This window comes from Mus pahari, chromosome 16 (genome assembly GCF_900095145.1).
Source record: "Mus pahari chromosome 16, PAHARI_EIJ_v1.1, whole genome shotgun sequence".
Classification (NCBI taxonomy): domain Eukaryota; kingdom Metazoa; phylum Chordata; class Mammalia; order Rodentia; family Muridae; genus Mus; species Mus pahari.
Window position 1 is genome coordinate 27523059 of NC_034605.1, and position 11690 is coordinate 27534748.

The 11690-nt window shown below is 42.9% G+C and overlaps 2 protein-coding genes and 1 pseudogene across 3 annotated transcripts; 2 read left to right on the forward strand and 1 right to left on the reverse strand.

Annotated features, from left to right (window-relative positions):
- Nucleotides 1-1049: 1049 nt before the first annotated feature.
- On the forward strand, nt 1050-1621 carry LOC110333938 (annotated as a pseudogene). Its single transcript, XR_003845389.1, has one exon. The product of XR_003845389.1 is annotated as a histone H3-like (transcript).
- Nucleotides 1622-6218: 4597 nt separating this feature from the next.
- On the forward strand, nt 6219-6600 carry LOC110334228 (histone H4). The gene has a single exon (XM_029547575.1). It carries the CDS (start codon nt 6239-6241, stop codon nt 6548-6550), a length of 312 nt encoding a protein of 103 aa, XP_029403435.1. The 5' UTR covers nt 6219-6238; the 3' UTR covers nt 6551-6600.
- Nucleotides 6601-11012: 4412 nt separating this feature from the next.
- Nucleotides 11013-11443, reverse strand: LOC110333941 (histone H2B type 1-F/J/L). The gene has a single exon (XM_029547574.1). The coding sequence runs from the start codon at nt 11435-11437 to the stop codon at nt 11057-11059; it is 381 nt and encodes a 126-aa protein (XP_029403434.1). The 5' UTR covers nt 11438-11443; the 3' UTR covers nt 11013-11056.
- Between the last annotated feature and the right edge of the window lie 247 nt (nt 11444-11690).

Below are 11690 nucleotides of genomic sequence, written 5' to 3' on the forward strand. Positions count from 1 at the left end.
GGCGTCCTCCCCAACATCCAGGCCGTGCTGTTACCAAAGAAGACCGAGAGCCACCACAAGGCCAAGGGGAAATGAAATAAATAAGATCAGTCTTCTTATCTTGAATAAAAACAAAGGCTCTTTTCAGAGCCACCACTTCATCTTTTAAAAGAGCCTTTTGCTTACTTTTCCTAGGGAAGTGTTAATCGTGATGTAATCACTGTCACTTTCCTATTTTATAGTGTGGACTTTTACTAGTGTCCTGAATAAGTACCAATCATCAATGCCATCCTTATGAGAGTGATTTTATTACATGTTCCGTGATTGCCGACACCTTTTGTAACTGGTCTTTTCACATTAGGATAACACTGGAATTTAGTTGAAGTACATCTGTGTAATGTGTAGTTTCAAGTGGCTTCATACTGTACTGTCTTGTCACTCCAACTAATAATTGTAGCAGTAGTGACCTTTTTTCCCTTGGCCCTTTTTCCTTATATAAAGTATACACTTAGCGGTTTTAGGAAAAAGCTCTCATTTATCCAGGTAAAAAGCGTGTTTAAAATTACTGCTTCACTGATAATGTTAATACTGGAACGAAACACTTTCCTTAGTGCCAAAGACTCCCTCAAAGTTTAAATTTTGATTTTTCATGTGTATCTTCAATCTTTCTGTAGAGAGAAAACAAAACATCTAGTTCAACAATTGTCTATACCCCGGCGCTTTTCAGAAGAATGGATGAGGCTTTTGGGGGTCACAAATTTAAAACGTTGGTACACAAACAGCATGGGTCCTTCTAAGTATAGTTTGGACAGAACTTTTTGTGAAAGATGTAAGAACAATACAAGCATTAAAAGTATAAAAACAGATCAAGAAACAAAATATTAAAATGAATGGGGCGGGGCCTGGAGAGTTATTCTTAAAGCTACCAATAAGGTCGCTGTGGTAATGTGCTGTTTCATCCAATGAGAACGAGGCTCTCTCGCTTTATATATATGTACTCCGTCTACACTTCACTAGCTTTCTCTTTGCCAGAGAGTTCTCCATACTCTTTTTTTTTTTTTTTTTAAATCATGGCCCGTACTAAGCAGACCGCTCGCAAGTCCACCGGCGGCAAGGCTCCGCGCAAGCAGCTGGCCACCAAGGCCGCCCGCAAGAGCGCCCCGGCCACCGGCGGCGTGAAGAAGCCCCACCGCTACCGTCCCGGCACCGCCTGCTTGTGGACGTTGTACATCGTGGTGCGGAGCCTAGTGCGCACCACGATGTACAACGTCCACAAGCAGCGAGATCCGGCGCTACCAGAAGTCGACCGAGCTGCTGATCCGCAAGCTGCCGTTCCAGCGGCTAGTGCGCGAGATCGCGCAGGACTTCAAGACCGACCTGCGCTTCCAGAGCTCGGCCGTCATGGCTCTGCAGGAGGCGAGCGAGGCCTACCTTGTGGGTCTGTTTGAGGACACCAACCTGTGCGCCATCCACGCCAAGCGTGTCACTATCATGCCCAAGGACATCCAGCTGGCTCGCCGCATTCGTGGGGAGAGGGCTTAAATTGATGATAGTGAGTGAAGTTGCACCCCAAAGGCTCTTTTCAGAGCCATCCACATCTTCTATAAAGGGCTGTGTATAGATAAGCTATTACGAACCCCCACTCAGCCATCCATTACTTGGTATTGTATTGTCTGCAACATCTTTAAGACCTGTACTGGTTAGTGTTTGAAGTTGCTGGTTTTTGTTTCAACATTTACTTGACACTGGCTACACCTTTGTCTTTCAGTTACTTGAGTTGAAACGCTTTTGCGTTTCGTGGAGGCCATGGCGCAAATGTCCGAATTCTGCCTTTGCTTATGAACCTATTAGGAAAACGTTAGTGCCGCTTAGAAGAATCCTGCTTAGAACCTTGAACCTGACGTACCTGTACCAGTTCTAACTGCTAGCTGCTTCCTTTGATCATGGCTAAAATACATGCCATGTCTCTTGAAATAGGCGATTCTCTGGAGAGAACTTGGACTGTGGGCTCTGCAGGCTTTGGGAGTAATCAGAACTGGAGCTGACAGGCCCAACCTAAGCAAGCCATGATTAGGGGACACTGCTTCCAATGGGTACCTAACTCATTCCTCTGTTCTCAAGTAGTGTTTTAATTCTGAAGTATGTTTAACTCAGGATAACCACAGTCCTTCGGGAGTGGATGTTTACACTTCGTCATTCCTGTACTGGAATGGTGAGGCAGGGAAATAGGAAGTTGGAGACTAACCTGGGATACAAACAAGCTTAGATTTTATCTGGATTAGTAATGTCTTTAAAAGAGAGAGAGAGAGAGAGAGAGAGAGAGAGAGAGAGAGAGAGAGAGAGAGAGAGAAAAGGATAGAAAAATCACTTTCTAAGAGCACTTTCTTCTCTTGCAGGGAACTCTTGTGTGTTTCAGTGCCATGGGAGCCATAATAGTTTAATAGCTTATATTTCCCATTCCTGGGGAGTCCTGTGCCTCTGGTCTCCCATGGGACCTGCACTCTTGTGTACATATCTACCAAACACAGACACGAGTCCTGTGTTTACCCTGAACAAACTAAAATTAGCAGCTTTCCTCCACGATCTCTGACTCTAGTTCTGTCTCCAAATTCCTGTCTTGAATTTCTGCCATGACATCTCTTAATGAGGGATTATGATGGGGAAATGTTGGTCAAATAAACCCCTTCTTCCACAAATTGATTTTGGTCATTGTAGCAATACAAGACAAACTAATATAGCCTTCATCAAAGACTTTGAGTCTTTCAGAATTGAGAGGCAACTTAATGTCTAAAATAATTCTCTCTATATATATGTATATATGTGCTTTTTTTTTTTTTTTTTTTTTTTTTTTTTTTTGATAATTTACCACAGGCATCACAGTAACAAGTACCCATCACTTTCTCATCAGAAAATTTGATTGGACCAGACTCCTTATTGTAATGGATTTTTGTGGACTATTTGGAAGTTGGCTTTACTTTCGGATTTCCTGAGTTCAAAATCTTCCTTCCTTCCTTCCTTCCTTCCTTCCTTCCTTCCTTCCTTCCTTCCTTCCCTCCCTCCCTCCCTCCCTCCAGCCTTTCTTTCTTTCTTTCTTTCTTTCTTTCTTTCTTTCTTTCTTTCTTTCTTTCTTTCTTTCTTTCTTTCCTTTTCTTTCTTTCCTTCTTCCTTTCTCTCAAAGAAAACAAGAAATGCAGTGATCTTCGTCTCCAGAGAGTAGCTGGGATTCCATAGACCAATGTACTCTTCCTGTTGTCAGAAAGGCTTTGCCACTCCATTTTCTGTGGTCACATTCGGACCTTACTGGCTTTTCCTTTTTTTGTTTGGAAAACATTAATGGTGCCATCCTTTTCTAACATGGCTCTTCCATTCTTGCTTTTATCACCAAATGCAATCCATCACATTTGGTGTATTTTTCAGAAAATTCATGTTTATCGGTCGTTATTTAGGCTTCCCATCAGTTGTGATTGTACTTGGACAGGAGGTAGAGCGGAGAGTGAAGCTGAGAAGACCCCGTCCCCCCAAGACTGAAAAATTAGCATATGTTAAAAAAAAGGTTGTCATCTATCACTTGGAGGAGAATGATTACTTTGTAAAGTCTGAAGGTGGCCTCAAAAATCCATCATTTGGAAGATTGGGAATACCAGTGAGACTGAACTGTAGGAAGCTGTAAACCACTAAATATGTAACAGCACAATGAGAAAGCTCCTGCTATTCAGATGACCCTGGAGCTATTTATTAGAGGCAAAACCCCATTTCTTTGTATAGTCAGCTTTTTGCTCTGGGGGCTTCCTTCCTTGAATGTATACACCTTAAAAAACTGTTCTGACTTTTACTGCAACTGTGTATCTCTGTTCAACTTTTTGTTCTTGGACAGAAAAATGTGGGATATTTGGGAAATCCTCTTGTATTGACCTAGGTAGATAATTCATGTCAGGCATGATGATTCTGCTCATGAGAAAATGAAGGAACATGAAAATTCCTATACTCTTTCATGTTTGGGAGATTTACCAATACCGAAGAAAGAACAACACATATCAATGGTAGGAGCAGACATTAAAAGATCCATATAGCTGGGCGTGGTGGCGCACACCTTTAATCCCAGCACTCGGGAGGCAGAGGCAGGTGGATTTCTGAGTTTGAGGCCAGCCTGGTATACAGAGTGAGTTCCAGGACAGCCAGGGCTATACAGAGAGACCCTGTCTCGAAAAATAAAATAAAATAAAAAAACAAAAGATAAAAGATCCATATACTCATAAGGCATATGAATGTGACAATAAAATTAGGATGGCACCCTCATATCTTGCAAAGCAGAGTTGAAAGAGGGTACAGTAAGGTAAGGACTGTGCCTCTGTCACTCTCCTGTCTAGCTTGAAAGATTTCAAATCTGATTCAATAGGAATATTTAGTCTTACACAGAGGTTATTTGGCCCATGAACTTAAAAACATATCTCCATTATTAAAGATTCAGACTTGATTTAATCTATATAAGGGGGGCTGGTGAGATGGCTCAGTGGTTAAGAGCACTGACTGCTCTTCCGAAAGTCCTGAGTTCAAATCCCAGTAACCACATGGTGGCTCACAACCATCCGTAACAAGATCTAACGCCCTCTTCCAGAGTGTCTGAAGACAGCTACAGTGTACTCACATATAATAAATAAATAAATCTTTTAAAAAAAAAATCTATATAAGATTTCACATCTACCCCTGAGAGGGCTAAAAGTTATGTTTGCTATTTCTCTAGGGAAAAAAAAAAACCTGTAAGAATAACTGAAGGACAAAAATAGTTATAGTACCATTCATTACTAGACTCTTGGATATTGCTAATAGATCATTTTAAGGAACACAATTTCATTTCTACAAGCATTGAGTCCAACTCCCTCTCCCAACAAAAGCTTACATAGCTCAGCCTATCCTCAAACTCACTATGTACCTGACAATTATCTATACCTGACCTTCCTGCTTCAACCATCCTAAGCAGTGCTGGGATTACAGCAGTGCATTGCCACCAGCCCATTGTAGTCCCCAAGATCAAACCCAGGGATTTTTTATATGCACCAAGCACTTCACCCAGTAAATATTCACATGCAGTTTTAATGTTTCTCTCTGAATATTCAGAAACTAGGAGTCTTTGAATTCTGTGGGGCTCTTCTAGAGGAGTGATTCTAAAACATTGCTTTGGGTCATCCACTCATTCGTAGAGCAGAAGAAACTTTTCTGTTCTTTTCTAGAAAAGTAATGCAGATGCGGAAAACACTACAACATGAGTATTTACTGTATTAGCATTTTATGAAAGTATTTTAAAATCAACTTGGTGAGATATTAGTATTCAACTCTTCATTAGTCCATGAAACCGGCAAATCCTTTGACTAAGAACTGTCAGTGTGAGGTGGCGTGCGTGCATGATGTTTTGAAGTACATATAACTATGATGTGCTAAGGATAATAGGTTTTCTGTGTAATGTTTATTAACTAAGAACATACATGCAGGAAATCACGAGATTCAATGAAAGCTTACTAAACATAAAGAGCAACACCCTTTCCCCCATCCTCATTCCCAGAGCTCCTGATGTCTATGTGTAATTCAAGCATAAGATTCACACCTTTGGGACGAATATCCTTTACATCTTTTAGTGCTAAAGTCCTGTAACATTTTGAGGTTTCACTTCCCCCTGGTCAGCCTGAATGCTACAGAACACAGTTCGGATTCCTAGGCATACACACCTAAATCAATAAAAAGTCTCAGAAGGGGAAATAGTACATGTCCTTAAAATTGACCTTAAAACATTAGACTCAGTGGTTCTAAACCTCCCTAAGTCTGGGACCCTTTACTACAGCACCTCATGTGCTTACCCTCACCCATAAAGTTATTTCACTGCTTAAGTGTAATTTTGTTACTGTTATGAATTGTAATGTAAATATCTGAAATACTACTGGGGGGGTCCCGATTTATAGGTTCACGAGATTAATAACGTATTTTCTTTTTGGTCAAATAAAAGACAAACTTCTTTTTTTCACAATACATAAATTGTCACTATTGAGGGCAGTGTGTTGAATTTTTAAGTCCTGGCTCTGCTCTTGTCTCAAGCCCCGCCTTGTCTCCTCAGCCTTTTCATAGGACAAACGCAAGAAGGGCGGGAATTGACTGTGGTTCACGCCCCTTCCCTTCAGGTTTTCAAACAGGTCCGCCTCGGTATTATAAAAGCCAGGAAGGGCGACAGTTACAGCCACTGGCTAGTGAGCCTAGCTTTTAGTTTGGCGCTATGTCTGGACGCGGGAAAGGCGGGAAGGGTCTTGGAAAAGGTGGCGCTAAGCGTCACCGTAAGGTACTCCGTGATAACATCCAGGGTATCACCAAGCCCGCCATCCGCCGCCTGGCCCGGCGCGGAGGAGTGAAGCGCATCTCCGGCCTCATCTACGAGGAGACCCGCGGTGTGCTGAAGGTGTTCCTGGAGAACGTGATCCGCGACGCCGTCACCTACACGGAGCACGCCAAGCGTAAGACAGTCACCGCCATGGACGTTGTCTACGCGCTCAAGCGCCAGGGCCGCACCCTCTACGGATTCGGCGGCTAAACTTTCTCATTTTCCTCACCCATAAACCAAAGGCCCTTTTCAGGGCCACTACCTTCTCACTTAAAGGAGCTGAACTTTCAGTAAGTCTTTTGTCTGGAACTAATGACGTTTTGCCAGCACAAGGAGCAACGTAGAACAGACGTACACTTCGGTTATGAATGACTAGATCATGTTTGGAGAAAACCCTGTGATAACAATGTTCTGTAGGTATTCGTTTTTCTGAGACAGTTAATTTGAGTAGTTTGTCCTCGACCAGGTAGCGACAGGGGGTTTTCTAATTTAACTGCAACCTCCCTCAGGCTCTTGTCCTGCTGACATTACGTGTGTACATACTTATGTGCGCTAGAGTTTCTCTTTTTTTTTTCAGAAAAGTCTAGGTTCAGCATGTAAATGATGGTTTTCTACCATTTGTAACTCCAGTTCGAGGGATCTCACCTCAGGGAACGCCCGTGTGCATGTGATGAGCATACAAACTAAGAAAAGGACATTTAGGTCAGCAGTTAAAGAAAATAGGGAAAAATTAAATAAAAAAGGCGCGGGGCGGGGGCGGGGGTAGGGTAGGATTGCAGTGTGGGCAGATGCAGTAAAATTTCATGGCTGTTCACTTTGGTGTAAATATGTTGTGGTGGTGGTGGTGGTAGTGAAGTTTGGGAGTGAAAAATACTGCATCTCATAAAAGGAAAAAATATTCCATATATCTCTAGCATCGCTTAAGGTAAAACCACCTAGGATGGTCTTAGGGTCTTAGGGGTTTCCATCTAGGCTAGAGATTCTATTTTCTTGACCAGGATTTTTTTTTTTTTCTTTTCATAATAGACCTTTATTATTTAAACTATATGCACACATGTATATGTTAGCGTGCATGTTTACATTAAAATTTTATGTGTACAAGTGTTTAATCTGCTTTTATCAGTGGTGGTTTTCTGGAAGGGGGTGAAGGCATGGGAGGAGTGAGGTGGGTGCTGGGACCGTGGCTCGATGCATAGTGTCTGCTTAGGTAGGTCTACCTGTCTACCTTCAGTATTGATAGCCTAAAAGCAGGCCTGTAGGCTCATTCTTTAATGTCTGTGCTCAGGAGCTAGAGGGTTGAGGGTCAGATCATGATCATCCTCTTTTCAAGGCTCTTAAGGTATAGATGCGATCCTGTCTCAAAACCAAACCCTTTAATCAATCCAGTCCTTGGAAACTGAATATGTTCAAGTTTTCTAACCTGGAGCGTTTTACAATTTCTTCCCCTCCCTCCTTTCATTCTTTCCATGTATTCTGTGTAATAACCTTGGCCTGGAACTTGCTCTGTACATCAGGCTCACAGAGAGAGATCTGCCTACCTCTGCCTCCCACGTACTGAGATTAAAGTTGTGGGCCACCACGCCCAGCTTTCTCAAACTTCCTAATCTGTAAAATAAACACCAGAGTTTGACACATAAATCTTATATCTATTCCTCAAGGAAAACTTCACATGGTCCCAGATGTCATTAACTTAGTCAGCATTATCAGTTGTTCCCCAGAGTCACCAGAGAAGAAACATCAGTGTCTGCTAAGAACTTAAAAAATTTTTTTGTGTTGTTTATATATTTCTTACCTTTATATACATTTTAGGGATAAAACTCAGGCCATCAGGCTCACAGGGCACTTGCTTTAGCTGTTTTAGCAGCCCTTCCCTCCAAGAATTAAAAAAAAAAAAGACCCAATAAACACTTGGGCATTGGTATCTTCAGTATTTAGCTTCGGACCCTGGGACAAGTTAACATATTTTTACATATCAAAGTGGACCTGGTCTCCAGGTTCTCCCAGCTTCCCTCAGTCCCTACCTGGCACACACTGTCCCCAACCCTGAAATTTCTAGCCTAGGGGGATGGCCTGCCCTTATGTAATTCAGAGGCTCTTCCTTATGTAATTCAGACATTTTGGACTCTCTGCCTTCTCTTTCCTCCCACGTTTCCCCTTCTCTTCTCTCTTGGTGTGTACCCCCTTCTCTCTTTCTTTCCTCCGCCCCCTCTGCTCATGGTGACTTCCCTGGCTTTGGGGCCAGTGAAGTCAACTGAGAGCTGCTTCCCAATAAACCTGCCCTTAATATAATCCAATCTGGTTTGAATTGGCTCATTTAGCTGGAGGAGAGGTAATTTATCAATCAATATGTCCTTCAAGAAGCTCAACAGACAATACTCACATCCACTTTGGAGTCCAGATTTTTTTTTTTCTTTTGTTTTTCTTTCTATTTTAAAGTATACTCGTCTATGTAGGCAGGCCAGGCCACAAAAGGAAGCTTAGGTAGAGAAAATTTGCACAGAACAGAAACTGGAGGGGTCATGGGGAATTTCAACCAGTGGGAAAAGATTAAAAAACAAAACAATAACCAGATAGGAACTGTATGAGGGTGGGCTTTATTTTCGAGACAGGGTTTCTCTGTGTAGCCCTGGCTGTCATGGAACCTCTGTAGACCAGGCTGGCCTTGAACTCAGAAATTTGTCTGCCTCTGCCTGCTAAGTGCTGAGATTAAAGGTGTGTGCCACCACTGCCTAGCACGAGGTTGGGTTTTATGGAGAGTTAGTGAGTACTACTCTACTGCAATTCTGGTTTTAAGATCAGTGGGGATGGCTGAAAGGCTCTGAGCATGCTCAGTCAGGAATGCTTTAATAATGACCAGCACAGCAGGTTTGGAGGTACACATGCCAGTGCACAGCAGACAGGCTGAAGTCTATGAGGCCAGCTTGGTTTAGTGAGTTTCATACTTTGTCCCAAGAAACAAACAAACCAACAAATCACAAAGAAGAAAAGAGGATTGCTACAAGGTGTTTAGAAGGGCGAAGCAGGGGGATTGTTGAAAGTTTTAGTTTGAGTTGAATTACAAGGTAGCCAGAGCTACACACTGAAATCTTGTTACAAAGAGAACAAAGCTAAACAAAACAAAGGGAAACAAAATATTACCATGAACTTTTTAACTCTTCACAAGGAAGTTTCAGTATTGTTTCTAAAGTAACTGTGAATGAAGTCGACTTGTAATTTTAAAAAACAGTTAAAAAAACCACATTGTGCCTGTGTGTGTTCTATTTGCTCTGGGATGTCTAGGTCAGAGTATCTATTTTGTAGGTGCTAGGGGACACACTTAGGTGTTCATTCTTGGTGGCAAAAAACTTTACACAGTGAGTAGCCTCTTGGATTGCAGTTGCAATTTTGTTACTTTAAAGTGGGTAGTTTCTTAGTATTTACCTTACTTTTAAAGCCTCCTGCATGGTAGCTGCAGTTTTGTTACTTTAAAATGGATAGTGTCTTTGTATTTACTTTGAAAGCTTAGGAAGTTTGATGCATAAAGGTACTTACCCAGCTTCAGAAGGGAGCCATGGAAGAGGCAAGATTGTAGCTCCCTGGAACTGGGCCTTTATTTCCATCCCCAACACCTGTGATATTTCCACCACCCAGCACTTCCTGATACTTCTACTTCCAACTTTTTCTCTCTCACAAGACTGGGCCAGGGTCCCTCCCTGCTGCGACCAATAGCTCAAACTCAGAAGCTGTAAACTCCAGAGCCTGGCAGATTAGAGATGGGGACTCCACAGAGCCACATCTAGCATTCCATAGCCTTAATTGCAAAGAAAGTGATGTGGCTAAATGCTAGGAACTGATCCCCCCCCCCCCCCCAGGTCTCTTTACAAAAAAGAGTAAGGAGAGGGTTTTGGGAATTTTCTTGGTGTTTAACAAACTACCTGGCAGTTCAGGAAAGGGAAGGAAATTAAATGTTTCAGTCCTGCCTACTTAGCCCCATTTTAGTTTTACAAACCACTTCACCATTTCCTGTAATTAAAAAAGTAACAAAGCAAACGTTTTTAAAAATGGAGATCGTGTTGCTTCTCCAACAACTTAGTTCATATGCAAAAGCCTTAAAATCCAATAGCTCTACGTCTTTGGAAGTGAGGATCCTTAAAGAATTGGGAGCCTGAGCTGGCCCTTCATGCTGAGACTTTCGCTTTCAGGGAGCTGAACGGAGCTCTCTACACCAAGGGCGGCGCCGCATAAAATGGCGACCTGAGCGTCACTAAAAACCAGTTTAACAAGCACCGAGCGCACAACCCTGAGTTTTGATCCAGATTAGGAGACACGGCTAATAAGTTTTGTGGCGTTTAGCTAAACCAGGTAGTAAACCCACGGTTACACTCCGCCTTCCTGTGCCAATGAATTCCCCAGAAAGACGTAGAACAAAAGACCGGATGTGTGCGCTATCGACTGGACGCTCGGAGAAGGCAGTGTTAAAACTTAGCTTGAGATGCTAAAGCGAATCGTTCCGTGTTCTTTATTCAGAACAGAAATGTAGCCTCTCTACACTGCAGAAGTGGACAATTTGGCAAAATACTTGATTTTGAGACTGAGTAGAGGAGCTTTGTCCCAGAAATAAAAAGCAACCATATAAAGGTGGCTATTGTTAGTACTACGAACAAGCGTATAGCTCTCAATTGTGAACTGTTGGGTGGCTCTGAAAAGAGCCTTTGGGTTAAGAGTCAGTCAGACGACTCACTTGGAACTGGTGTACTTGGTGACAGCCTTGGTGCCCTCCGACACGGCGTGCTTGGCCAGCTCCCCGGGCAGCAGCAGGCGCACGGCCGTCTGGATCTCCCGGGAAGTGATGGTCGAGCGCTTGTTGTAATGCGCCAGGCGGGACGCCTCGCTCGCGATGCGCTCAAAGATGTCGTTCACGAACGAGTTCATGATGCCCATGGCCTTGGAGGAGATGCCGGTGTCGGGGTGCACTTGCTTCAGCACCTTGTACACGTACACCGAGTAGCTCTCCTTGCGGCTGCGCTTGCGCTTCTTGCCATCCTTCTTCTGGGCCTTGGTCACGGCCTTCTTGGAGCCCTTCTTCGGGGCGGGAGCGGACTTGGCGGGCTCAGGCATCTTCTGATCTCTTTCTCAGGAAGAAAAAGAAAGTGAGCTCTTGTGCGCTGTTTGGTTATTTGTAGGCAGTCTTATGCAAATTAAGGCTTACTTTTACTCTGTCTGATTGGTTAGAGGTTACAAAGGACGGTCCCATTGGTCAAGCACTAATCTTGTAATAATTTTCAATCGACTATGCTTCTTAACACTCCTTAATCAAATTGGTTTTTTTTCTAAGCATTTTAGATTAGATTGCATTTTTTTAAAAAAAAAA